General features: G+C 40.5%; 1 protein-coding gene across 6 annotated transcripts in view; it reads left to right on the top strand.

The window, feature by feature from the left end:
- Positions 1-12206, top strand: part of spega (striated muscle enriched protein kinase a) — a 123355-nt gene that overhangs the window by 19227 nt on the left and 91922 nt on the right. For 2 of the 6 annotated variants that reach the window (XM_050062943.1, XM_050062944.1), the window contains 2 exons: positions 6521-6599; positions 9742-10296. In XM_050062943.1, the coding sequence (XP_049918900.1) occupies positions 9915-10296 (382 nt within the window). In that variant the 5' untranslated portion in view covers positions 6521-6599; positions 9742-9914. Of the gene's footprint in view, positions 1-4658; positions 4716-6520; positions 6600-7507; positions 7964-9741; positions 10297-12206 lie in introns of those variants that run through there. The other 4 variants (XM_050062946.1, XM_050062942.1, XM_050062945.1 and 1 more) reach the window with 3 other exon arrangements.

Here is a 12206-nt window from a genome sequence, read left to right as displayed (position 1 = left end):
AAATTTCAGTTTTGATAGAGAATGGAGCTTTTTCTTGGTCTTGGTCTTGGTCAGTGGCGTAAGGTAGTTAAAGGAAATGGCCACTTTAGAATGAAATTACAGACAGTACTTACTGACCCTCATGCCGACAAGAAGTCCAGTGTAGTTTTTTAATCCACAAAACTTGTTCGGGGTATAGGAGGATAACAGCTAGCCGGAATAACAGCTACACTTGAAGTGCATGGAACCCACATTTTGAAAATGTAATAAAACTCAGCTAATGTATTTCAAAAATGTCAGAGCAGCTCGTCCGTCGTAATCCAAATGCCCTGAAGCCGCGGCATGCAAAATTGACTTGAAAAGACGTAATTTACTCCACTTTTATAGCATAATTTCTTACCATGGTCAGTTAGCCTGCCCTGCAGGAGTGCTGTGTTTACATGGCAACTCGCGCAAGACTAGCTGATGGCTAGTGGTGGTGCTAGTTCTCGAGTCTCGCGTGAGTTGCCATGTAAACATACCCCGATACCCTGAACGAGTTTTGTGGATTAAAAAACTAGACTGGACTTCTTGTCGGCATGAGGGTCAGTAAGTACTGTCTGTATTTTCATTCTAAATTGGCCATTTCCTTTAATCTCAAATAAGCAAAGGAATCTTTTTAGGTGTTCCACTTTAGGTGTTTGTCATGAAAACAATTTGAGATTTGAAACCTGTAAATAAAGCTCTAATTTCTGTTGTATGTATGAAGGTAAAGCTTGTTTTAATGGGGCAATCTGTAAGATTTCCGTCCGGGTCAATTTGGCGACACCTGTACTTAGTGGTGGTAACAGGAAATGCCAGGCACAGACTTCTAGGGGCAGCAAAACAAACTATTGTCATTTTAATAGACAGTCATTCTGTGAGCAAATGTTATCTGGTATTATGCTGCTCGTGGCATGAGTCTGCTGACAGCAGAGCAAAGTAAAGGGAGTTGGTTAATTTACCTAATTAAGTTTGAGGTTTGCAGCCTGTCGCCGGCAGCTCTTCATCCAACAGCTCACTGTGGCTACTCCTTCTTGTTCCATTACTCGCTGCAATATTTCAAACTGATCCCCCATCAGAAAAGGTCTACCTTGACAAACTTGACAACGTAAACATTCTGAACAGGTCCCTTTGTATTTCCTGTTGGTATGTTTTTTAATGCAGTAGCTGACAGGAAGCAAACAAGGACCAAAGCTGTTGGCCTGGCAACACAGTGGCAATGAAAAGTAATGTAATCTGTGACTGGAGGACTTGTCACCACAGCAACAGCTCCTCAAAGTCAAACCTGCCAAAAGCAGGATAAAGTCTGGGTGATCTGAAGCGTGCCCTGGTCCTTTCAAGTTCAGTCATCCATTAACTCAGCTCCACATTGGGTGGCACTTTCACTCAAAGTGGTGTCAGTGGATGAAGGTGTTTGACTAAAGTTGAGAAATCTCTTCAGGGGGAATATTCACATATGTGCTGACACTATATGCATTCAAACAAATGAACACTGATGCTTTTATGTCGTAGTAACAAATGACATAGCCTTAATGTCACTATTTAAAAATGACCATGCTAAACTAGTTTAGTTTAATATAAGTGAGCCTAAAAAACATGACAGAGGAACTGAAATAGATCAAATTATTACCGAGAGTATGAAACATATAGGTAAGGTATTGGTTATTTGTTCACCAGAACATGGCTCATTGAAAAAAAAAAAGACAAAACAGTGCAAGGAATATATTGTTTTGTTTCTTAAGTCTATTGTATAATACAGTATTTACTAAGCAACTGATATTATTTCCGTGACCAACATTTTTTTATTTATAAGCTCAAGCGGGTCCAATTTGATGTAAAACTTCCTGGTATGGCAGCACCGAACTATGAAGATTATTTAATGTCATGGAATTTAGCAGAGTGTCTGAAATCATGCTGAAGGCAAAACTGTCTCTCAGTGTAATTGCTTTTAACACTCCCACATTGAAAAGACAAGAATTTGTGACAAAGAGTAGTAACTGCACACTGTTCTCAGCTCCCGCAATGTCTTTTTATTCACTGTTGCCGTGCAACGTTTCAGTCAATCAGCTCTTCCTCAGGCACTTTTGTTTTATAATCTGACATATCATAAGTTCTCAGAGACTCCAACACCTTAGGTGCAAAGAAAAACAACAATTCATTAATAAGAAGGGCTCTGCTTGAATCAGATCTTAATTTTTTTAATTTGCTGGGATATCTTGAAAAAGAGTATTCCAATTATTCCTGCAGAAACAAATAATGACATTACTGGGCAGTCGCATTAATCACGCAGAACAAACGTTGCAGAGCAGCATATTTCAGCATATTTACACCCTGCTTTTGTTCTCTTTGCTGAGATAATATCAAGGCCTCGTCTGTGTTCTAATACCAAAGTGATGCTGTGAACGTGAAGCAGGGATCCTTAGAGAGTTGCTGATACCCACTGGAAAGACTTTTTCCTGCCCTCATCTGCCAACCTCCTCAGGTTGTGGCTGATTGCAACCAGCACAGGAGGGAAGAGTCATACCATCCTGGCAATACACCAATTTCACAGAAGTGGTGAAAGGTTCAGCCAGACGACCAAGGTGGATGCCAGACAGAGACAACCCCGGGCTATCAGAAAAACCGTACAAGCTTCTGAGTGTCTCCTACAAGGAATATAATACTGACCCTTTCTCCTCTATCACCATGGAACTTGGAGAAACGCTGATAAATGACGGCAGGGAAGGACAATCTGAAGGGAGATGATAGAAAATACCAACATGATGAACAACAGCAGGAAGGCATGGGTCACAATCTGCCGCCTCCTGGAAGACCAAACCACACTTCCCATGAATACAATAGTCACAGCAATCTCTGTTGCATTACAGTGCTGGTGGCCAAAACTGCTCTCGATCCACAGAGGAACACCACAAATATGTGTTATAAGACCAACCACAACCAGTCAACCCTCTCACCAAACCTTACAACACAGAAGAATTTGAAACCAAAATGAAAAAGCTGAAACCCAGAAATGCAGCAAGGACTGAAGACATATTGACAGAAATGATACAACACCTGGGGCCTAACGCAGACCTGGCTCCGAGAAATGCTGAATGCATATATGACACAGAAGACAATACCACTTGCCTGGAGGAAAGCTGAAGTTGTCGCACTCAAAAAACTGGGCAGAGACCCATCGCCCCCAAAGAGCCACCAAAGACCAAGCTGTCTTCATGGTGGGTGCTCCTGCACTGGACAGCTACTTAACCTCACCCCAACACATCGAGGACGGATTTGTGCATGATCTAATAACTGGAACAGCATCCATAGACCTCTCCGCTACCTACCTTGCTCTTCAAAACCATACAGTTGTCAAGGAACTAATGACCATAACTGGTGACCTCAACTTGTACCAAGTCATCAACGTGGAACTCTATAAACAGACTACATATGAAGCAGGGGAGGTGCAAGACAGTGGCAACAACCTGGAACTACACAACAGATGTGTGGCTGTGGATCATTGAAGACCATGTCCCACCTGCTGGACTGTGCTGATGCTCCCGGGTGTTGCCCAGAAGACTTCGCAGAACCCACTCCCTCAGCTGTGGCCTGTACCAGATATTGGCAGAACCATATCTAAGATTGCAATGGACTCGTAAAGAAAAAGTCTACTAAAAACTAATGAGTGAGCTCTGACTGAGCATGACTCCAGGCTATATTGAAAAGCCAGATACAGGCATGATTAGTGTATGATTGAATACCCGAGAGTCTGACTGTACAGCTTTGATTACAGCAGGGGTCATCTTCGACGTGGGTTGCTCCAGTAGTTAACCGGGTAGAGTGCATACCATTATGGCTTTCTGCAGCGGCCCGGGTTTGAGTCTTGCTCACGGCCCTTTGCTGCCCTAGCTTCCCCTTTCATTATTTCTTCCACAGTAAACATAAAACATGTCCCAAAAATATATTGGAAACATACAAACAAACAAAAAAATAAAGCAAGAGTCTGTGAAACTGCTCCCTGTCCATTGCATCTTTTACAAATATAAATTCAGAATAACAACCTCATGACTCATATGTCCACAGTTACTAAATATTACTTGGTGACCTAAAGTCCAATATTTGTACAAGTACAGTGTATTTAGGAAAATAATCTTTGTCTTTGCTCAGTGTTAGCACACCTCAGGGTACAACAGCCCTTTGCAGACAAGTCTGAACAAGTATTTCCTGTGGGAAAAGTCTGAGTATATTGGCATAAGCAAACACTAACAAGTGCATTTCAACACATGATACACATTGATATTCTGATCGATACAATCTGCACTCCTTTTTAACACACCTAATTACACAGCTGTAAGCTCTTCATCTGGAAATGTTTTGCTTGGGAGTATCTTCTCCATGTTATATGTGAAAAATAAAATACAACAAAATGAAACAGTTTTAGTGGAAAACAAATTTTGTAAGTGTTGACGCTAGAATGGATGGTCCGGAGGAACATTTATGTTTGAATCCCTCTGTGATTGGTTAGCTCGCAAAACGTTGTTTGTCCAATCATAGTAAACAAATGTTCAGTAAACAAGGGCAAGAAATCTCTGGAAAAAAATGACTAAGTCCACAGCTCCACATCCAGGGGTATGTGGACACTGGACAAAAGCTGACAGAGGGCCCTAGGAGGAAGATAACTGAAATGTAGAGATGTCCTGATTCGATCTCAAACATCAGCCTTGGAACCGATTAAGGTATTTGTTTTAAGTGATCAGTATTTGCTGTGTTAAGCTATACTGAGCCCAATCTGATTGTGTGTTTTAAGTCTGCAGACTCTCTGCTGTCTGTCTGTCCTCCACTCCGCTGAGCTCCGTGTTTGTCTAAGAGCAGGAGCTGAGCTGAGCCTGTGGCGAAACACCACACACTATGTACAACACCAAAATGCAGTATGAGACTGTTTATTTATTATTCCGCAGGCAGGGTCCATGCAACTACAGGTGCAACAAAAGCCCTGCAAGCAAAATGCTAATAAGATTAACATAATATGTTAATGTAATTCACACAAAAGGTGTCTTAACGACAAATACAGTTAATTCAGGGTAACCCAGGCAAAGGCTGCACTGAAGTAACAAACACTGCACAATACTTTTAAAGGAGAGAACATTTCCTTGAGGCCAAAAATATTACAGAGAGGGTTTGTTTTTTAAACTTTGTTTCATAAAAAGTAAAAAAAAAAAAAAAATAGATTGAAAGTACAATAAGGAAGAGCTTGGATGCAGGCATTTTTCCCTTAAAGGTCCAGTGTGAAGAATTCAGTGGCGTCTAGCAGTGAGGTTACAGATTGTGTGTAGGTCAACTATGGCGCCTAAGCTAAAGCCAGTGTTTTGTTTATCCCTTCTGGGCTACTGTAGAGACATGGCAGACTCTAAAGAAGAGGACCAGCTAGTTGAGATATAAATAGCTCATTCTAAGGTAACGAAACCACAACAATTTTTAGTTTCAGGTGATTATACACTAATAAAGACATAGTTATGAATATTATATACCATTTCTGCCAATAGATGTCCCTAAATCCTACACAGTAGACCTTGCATTGCAGAGCTATTCAGTTGTCAAGCATATACACTGGACTGAATTTAATAATTTAAATCCGGACTGAGTATCAGCAGATACTCAATATTAAATGACTTGGATCAGGGTGGAGGACAAAAAGTCATGATTGGAATAAATAGTGTTGCACGGTATACCGGTACTAAAATAGTACCGTGGTACTAGAGTATTCCAAACGGTACTATACTGCATTTGGAAAATACCGGTACTTTGAAACTGATTCAATTCATTAATTTAGTTAATTTATTTTACTAATTTATGCACGCAAACGCCTTTCTTGTTCCTATTGGAGCACAGATTGCGCAAGTGGTGTGTATGACAACACACCTGTATCAACATTCGCAGTTGGCGCACGTGAAAAAAGACAAGAGAAAGTCTGCCTCACAAAGGGAGACAACACGAGACAACACAAACTTGGTGGAACATTTGAGTTACCAAACCGTGACGTCCGTACCGAGGTACTTACCGAACCATGATTTTTTTGGTACCGTTACACCCCTACTATTTATTGTTCTAAAGGTTTGTATCCAAAAGGACTTTTCCTTAGGAAAAGTACCGAAGAGTATCGAAAAGTATCGAAATTCATATTGGTATTGGTACCGAAACAAAGATTTTGGTATCGTGACAACACTAGGAATAAACATATAAAAGTTACCAGCCTGCTGTGCCCCTGCTGCAAAGTAGTCTCCTAGCCACGGGACGAAAAAGGGAAGAACCAAAGGGTGCGCTAGCAAGCTAAATAAAGTTCTTATCTTCACGTCTGCAGCAGGAGAGGGAGGGCTATGGTGGTGGAGAAACAGAAGCTGGACAACAAAGTGATGGAGATGAAAGAAAGAGTCCATGTAACACTGCATGGAATAAGATGAAACAGATGAAACATGGTCAAGTAAAAGGAATCAGGATTGCTAAAATGTCACTAATGGATCCAGTTTCCTCTCTTCTTCTTCAGGTGGCGGATCAGAGCATTAATAACCTTGAAGATCTGCAGGACAAGTACGACTTCAAAGCCAACACACTGAAGAGCAGAGGTGAGAAAAAATGTCTGTGTTTAAGGTGTTATTGGGTTTATAAGAGGTTATAAATGAGAAAGATTCTGTGTTTTTTGCAGTAATGATTAATAATGACCCTTTCAGGGCGGATGTCACAATGATGTCAGTTTGTTAGCTGGAGGCAAAACTCGCCACCACAGGGCTGTAGGCTACATCATAGTCTTAAAATGTGTTGCTGTGTTATTGGGTGCTAGAGACAGCTTCTCCCAGTTAGAATGAAGACAACTTCTCCCAGTTAGAATTCTTTCAGTATTCATTGTTCAGGAGGTTTTTACCAGGAGCCAAATTATCCACAGAGGTCTAACTGAACGCTGAACAAAGCACACTGGAACTTTACCCATTTAAAAAAAAAAAAAAAAAAAAAAAAAAAAAAAATAGACAATCACTATGTGGCAGTCAATGTTAATATAGTAACGGACCACCCCAAATTAATCAGTGTATGGGAAAGACTTAACTTTTTATAAGAACACCACAAATGAACTTAAAGTGTGTCAATTAAATCAATGTATTAAGCATGACTGTGACTACTGCAATTGTTCCAGCCACTTATATTCTTTTGTATTGTTATATCACTGCCCTACAGTTGTATGAATCACTGTCACGTCTTTATTCTTAGACTTTCTTTTTATAGCAACTCCAACTGTCACACGCATGCTGTCTCTGCCTGTCACACACGCGCACACACACACACACACACACACACACACATTCAGAGACTCACACACATATTGGTTGATAACATTATCTAAAGGGCTTGGAGTGAGGGAGCTTGTGTGTGTGTGTGTGTGTGTGTGTGTGTGTGTGTGTGTGTGTGTATGTGTGTGTGTGTGTGTGTGTGTGTAGGTCATACATGGCAGCCCAAGAAATGTGACCTATCCGTGGTGGTGCAGCTGTCGTTCCCAACCTGAGGGAGTTGGGGGTGAAGCAGTGAGATGGGAGGGAGAGAGAGACAGATAACATGAGCTGATTAAAGTACTTAGAAGCCTAAAAAGGTTAAAAGTGTGTTTTCTTAAAAAGAACTCAAAGGTAGTTACTGAAAACACACCAGAGCAGAAGGCCTGAGAGGTTTGACATTTAGGAAGAAGGATCTCTCTGTCTCGCTGTCTCACCAATCTTCAGCGGGGTTAAAGCTGTTGAAAGGGGCCATGGCAGTGGCTGCTAATGCTACATGATCTAGGGTGGACTTACACCTACAGCCCGTGCTCGCTAAAGGACACGCAGAGACACGGGCTTTAGCAAATGATTTGAGATGAAATATTTTGCTCCATGGATCTTGTTACCTTAACTTGGACTTTGCGGGGATGTCCAAAGGGATTCCTTTCGGCTTTAATGTCAAAAGTGAGGTAAGATGCATTTCTTTCTATTATCAAGTAATGTCTATTTTAAGCCAAGACATATTTGTTTGGATATCATGAGACTGCATACACAGAAAATCCAAATGATGTATTCTTTGATAAGTAATTATGACATTCTATTGATTGCCATTGTTTGATATATTTTCCTAAATTTGACTGAAAACGATGAATGAAATTGCTGGGAGCCTAAAACCTGTGATCCGATACCTCTGTCAGTATTGTTTTCAAAAATGTATTGATACATATTGATTCTGAATATTTGATACAGTTTTAATACTCATTTTCGGCAGTATCAATACACCAGTACCAGCTGCGTTTTCTGCATCTCATATTGTTAAAGTTTACGACAGTCATTCTGCTGTTCTCTGCTATGAACCAAGAAAAGATACGTCGTTGGTACAGAATATTGATATTTCTTAAGGTACTGTACCAAAGTTAGAAATTCCAGGATTGTGACAACCCCAGGACAAATACACAGCAGTGGTAACTTGTTCGTCACCACTGAGAGGAACTACTATGGAAATGGTTATCAAAGATAATAGTGAGTAGGAGATGGGAAGCAAATCAAGGCCTTCAGTGTCACAGTCCTTTGTAGGGCCTAGTGTTGGGTATGAATGGAAACAAATCCAACATATACTAACATCACCCAGATGTGAACCAGAAACCAGCTCCTTATCCCTGCTGCTTTCAAGTAGCCTTAGGAAGCAAAAGCAGAACGGTATACGATCTAGACGTTGCAGGTATTTGAATGAAAACACACGAATATGATAACGCACAATCACAGATATGCCGATCACCGGCACCTTTCTAGGCCTACAATGTAACGTATAATGACATGATAACACACAACAACCTTTGGGGATGTTTTTCTGGTGGAACACTGGCAGAAGTGGAGCGTTGTGGATGAATAAAAAATGAAAATTAACAGTTAATTTGGGGTGGTTATGCATTACGAGACATTGTAAATGTAATATTACCCAAAATCCTGTTAGTAACACATTATGTTACTTTGTTACTGCTAAAATGTAATATATTATTGTAACACACATTACCCCAACACTGGTAGGACCATCCTTCCAACCTCCTTCTAAAGATTTCTATAATTTATAACATTACAGGTTTCAAAACAACCCTGGCTAATGTGGGACCAGACACCAGTGGCGTCTTGACACTTTTTTATAATGGGTTGAGGTGTCAGGACATGCCCTCTTCACTCCTTGAATTTTCACATCCTGGCTACCGTACAGTGTCTTCGTATGTCTGTGTGTCACATTAGTTGTATACTACTGCCATCAAAATGACAGATACGTCTGGTGTGTATGGGAAAATGAACGTAATACCTTGCTTTGCTGAAGATTTTTCCAACAGTTTAGTTCCCCTCATATGTTTGGGGGACTTGCAAGAAACGGATAAAGACTCAAGCTTTGTTAAACACTCGTAGACTTCAAGCCAAAGGTGTGATACCACTGATGTCTTGAGTAATTTTCTCAGAGTTGACAAAGCTCTTCAAGAGCAACATAAGACTTGATGCAACTGTTTTCACAGGTTGTCATTTTTATGGATGGGATGTTATTATTTGCATAGCTGCAAAAGGTTGTTTGTCATAAATGTAACTATGAGTTAATTTACGCCGTTTGAGCAAGTAAACAATGATGTCATTTTATCTGATGAGCTCATTCTCAAGTAAACAGTGTCTGTAGTCAGACTGTAAAATATCTAAACATAACTTTGATGTCATTCTGATTGATGTTCTCTGGTCATTACAGTCCCCAGTGCAACAGTCCAGATCAAACATCCTCTGCACTCCCTGTGAGCCCAGAGATATCTGAAGCAATGGAGTCTTTCAGAAGATGCCTTCAGTAAGTTCAGCTCATCTTGATACCCCTGTTAATTACAAGATAAAGAATACAGTCTGTAAAGAAGTCTGAAAGAAATCAAGATGGCAGAACGCCCTGGATCCAGTCCCAATCTCAGCATCCCTTCCAAGAGGCCCAAAGTCACCAAGGACCAGATAGTTCCAGACGATGGGGTTGCAGTGCAAGAACCCACGCCACCTGTTTTTATTCGTAAACTCCGTAAAGCTGCAGTAGGAACAAGTTGTGATATCCGACTAAGGGTGTCGGTGGCTGGATTCCCAAAACCTTTGCTGACCTGGTATCACAACGATGAACTCCTCCCTCCATCAGAAGCCCAGGACTCAGGCGGGTTGTGGATACGAGATTGCCGCACGAGCGACGCTGGCTTGTATACTTGCATGGCGACCAATGAGCTGGGAGAGGCAAGCTGCAGTGCTGTCTTGGCCGTTATGGACCTAGGAGAAGGTAATCACAAGCAACTCAAATTAACATTTTGGTAATAGTTTCTTTTAAGGGTAACTTTGGTATTTTTTAGCTGAACCCTTTTTTCTCATGTTTTTGTTTCGAAGTGACTAATGGGAACAACATTTTGTGGTCCATAGGCGGCAGCAACATGTAATACTTAAGGCATGTGCGTGCTGTCAACAGATGTCCACTAAAAGTGCTTGTTTTTGCAACTGGCATGTTCAGATTGTTATTCTAAATGTCTGACAACATTATGGAGAGGATTCCTACAGAGACAGACCTTTTTGTTAAAGAGTAAGTTCCTTTTTGTTTAACCAGAAAAGGTCCTTAAATCACAGTAGCCAAACTCCCCAGACTGCATTTTAATAAATGGTAATTTTATCACACACTTCACTCAAAGTCAACAGGAGCAAAATAAAACTCACAAAAGCTGTCTTGCTTCATTTTTTTTTACTGTTCCAACAATTGCCAACCTTGGTTTAGTTAAAACAATCCCTTAATTCACCCTGTTAGATGTGAAAACATGCTGAATCTAAACATGCTAAAATTGATGTTTATTTGAATGGAGTCTGGTGGGTTTGTGGGCCTGCCAGTGTCAAAAACAAGCACTTTTAGTGGATGTAAATTGACGTTGCTCAGTTGCCCTGAGTGATTACATTGCAGTCTGTTTCACCACTGCTGGCTGCAGCAGTCACTTTTAATACTGGACCTTTTTTCTTTTCTTTTCTTAATTGTTCCCATTAGTGTCTGGGAATAAAAGGTCCAGTTGAAAAACACCAAAAGTTACTCTTCAAAGTGTGCTCAAATGAGCCGATCACTCATTTATACTTTCCTTTTGTGTACAGAATACCAGTTGATTGACAACAAGCACTGGTGCACCAGTATATTTATAGAAAAAAAAATCTGTTAAACTAATTGCCATTCCTAAAACTTTGTCTGCCCTACTTCACATTGGATCCCTTGAAACATGATCCCAGTCAGTGGAAATTCACCCAGACAAAACAATTGTGAATTCAAGATGTTGTTTTTATCATCAGATGGTAACCCTGTCTTCCAAGTCTGCAGAGCAGAGCTGGGGGATGCTTAAAATTAGCTTGTGGATGTAAGTAGAGACTTGCTGGAGGGGAGGAGTGTCACCTGCCTTTGCTTTCGATTAGCTGCACAGCTGAACCTTTGGGTGTTGTTTGTTGTGTTTACTGAGCTGAGGAAATTGGGGTTTGGGCACCTGGTAAGAGCATTCCTACCGTGAGGATATGTCTAATTTAAGCCAGGAGTTGGGAGATTCCCATAAGCCTGGGAAAAGTCGCTTTCAAGACTTTAAAAGTCACCGGGCTGTCTTCGGCTGCATACATGATTTAGTAGACATATCGGTATGCACTCATCATCAGTTATGTCATTGGTCAGAATGTTTGCAGCTGCTGTATCGTGTTTCATAGTCCAAACAGCATAATGATATAATAATAAGGTTGTCAACACAATACAAAAACTGTTAGATAACTGATTAGTTTTATTACCACAGTTCAAAAAGCTCATCTCATACCTGAAGCGTTTTATACGATGGTTTGAAATTAAGTTGAGGTTAAGGTGATCATTTCATTGTGGACTGTTAAACACAGTGTCTGCTTCCATTTTGGAGGAACAGTTAATGTTACGCTCACTAATACTGAAAAATAGTTACATTGAAAATGATCTTTAAGAGGGTTATGGTATGTGTATGGTTATTTTTAGATGTCACTGAGGATGAAACTTTCAAGATTTTAACTTTGCATAAGATAACATTTGTAAAATGATATGTGCTTAGTTCAGGATTAAGGTGTGAAGATTATCTCTGTGCTTAAAAAAACAACATCTATTTCTGCCGTAGCGGCTCTGTAACATCTCCAGCATTGCACTTTGGTGGGACGCTGTCA

Source organism: Epinephelus moara, chromosome 15 (assembly GCF_006386435.1).
Source record: "Epinephelus moara isolate mb chromosome 15, YSFRI_EMoa_1.0, whole genome shotgun sequence".
Lineage (NCBI taxonomy): Eukaryota > Metazoa > Chordata > Actinopteri > Perciformes > Serranidae > Epinephelus > Epinephelus moara.
Note: the sequence above shows the minus strand (reverse complement) of the source record. Positions and strands in the feature narration are given on the sequence as shown.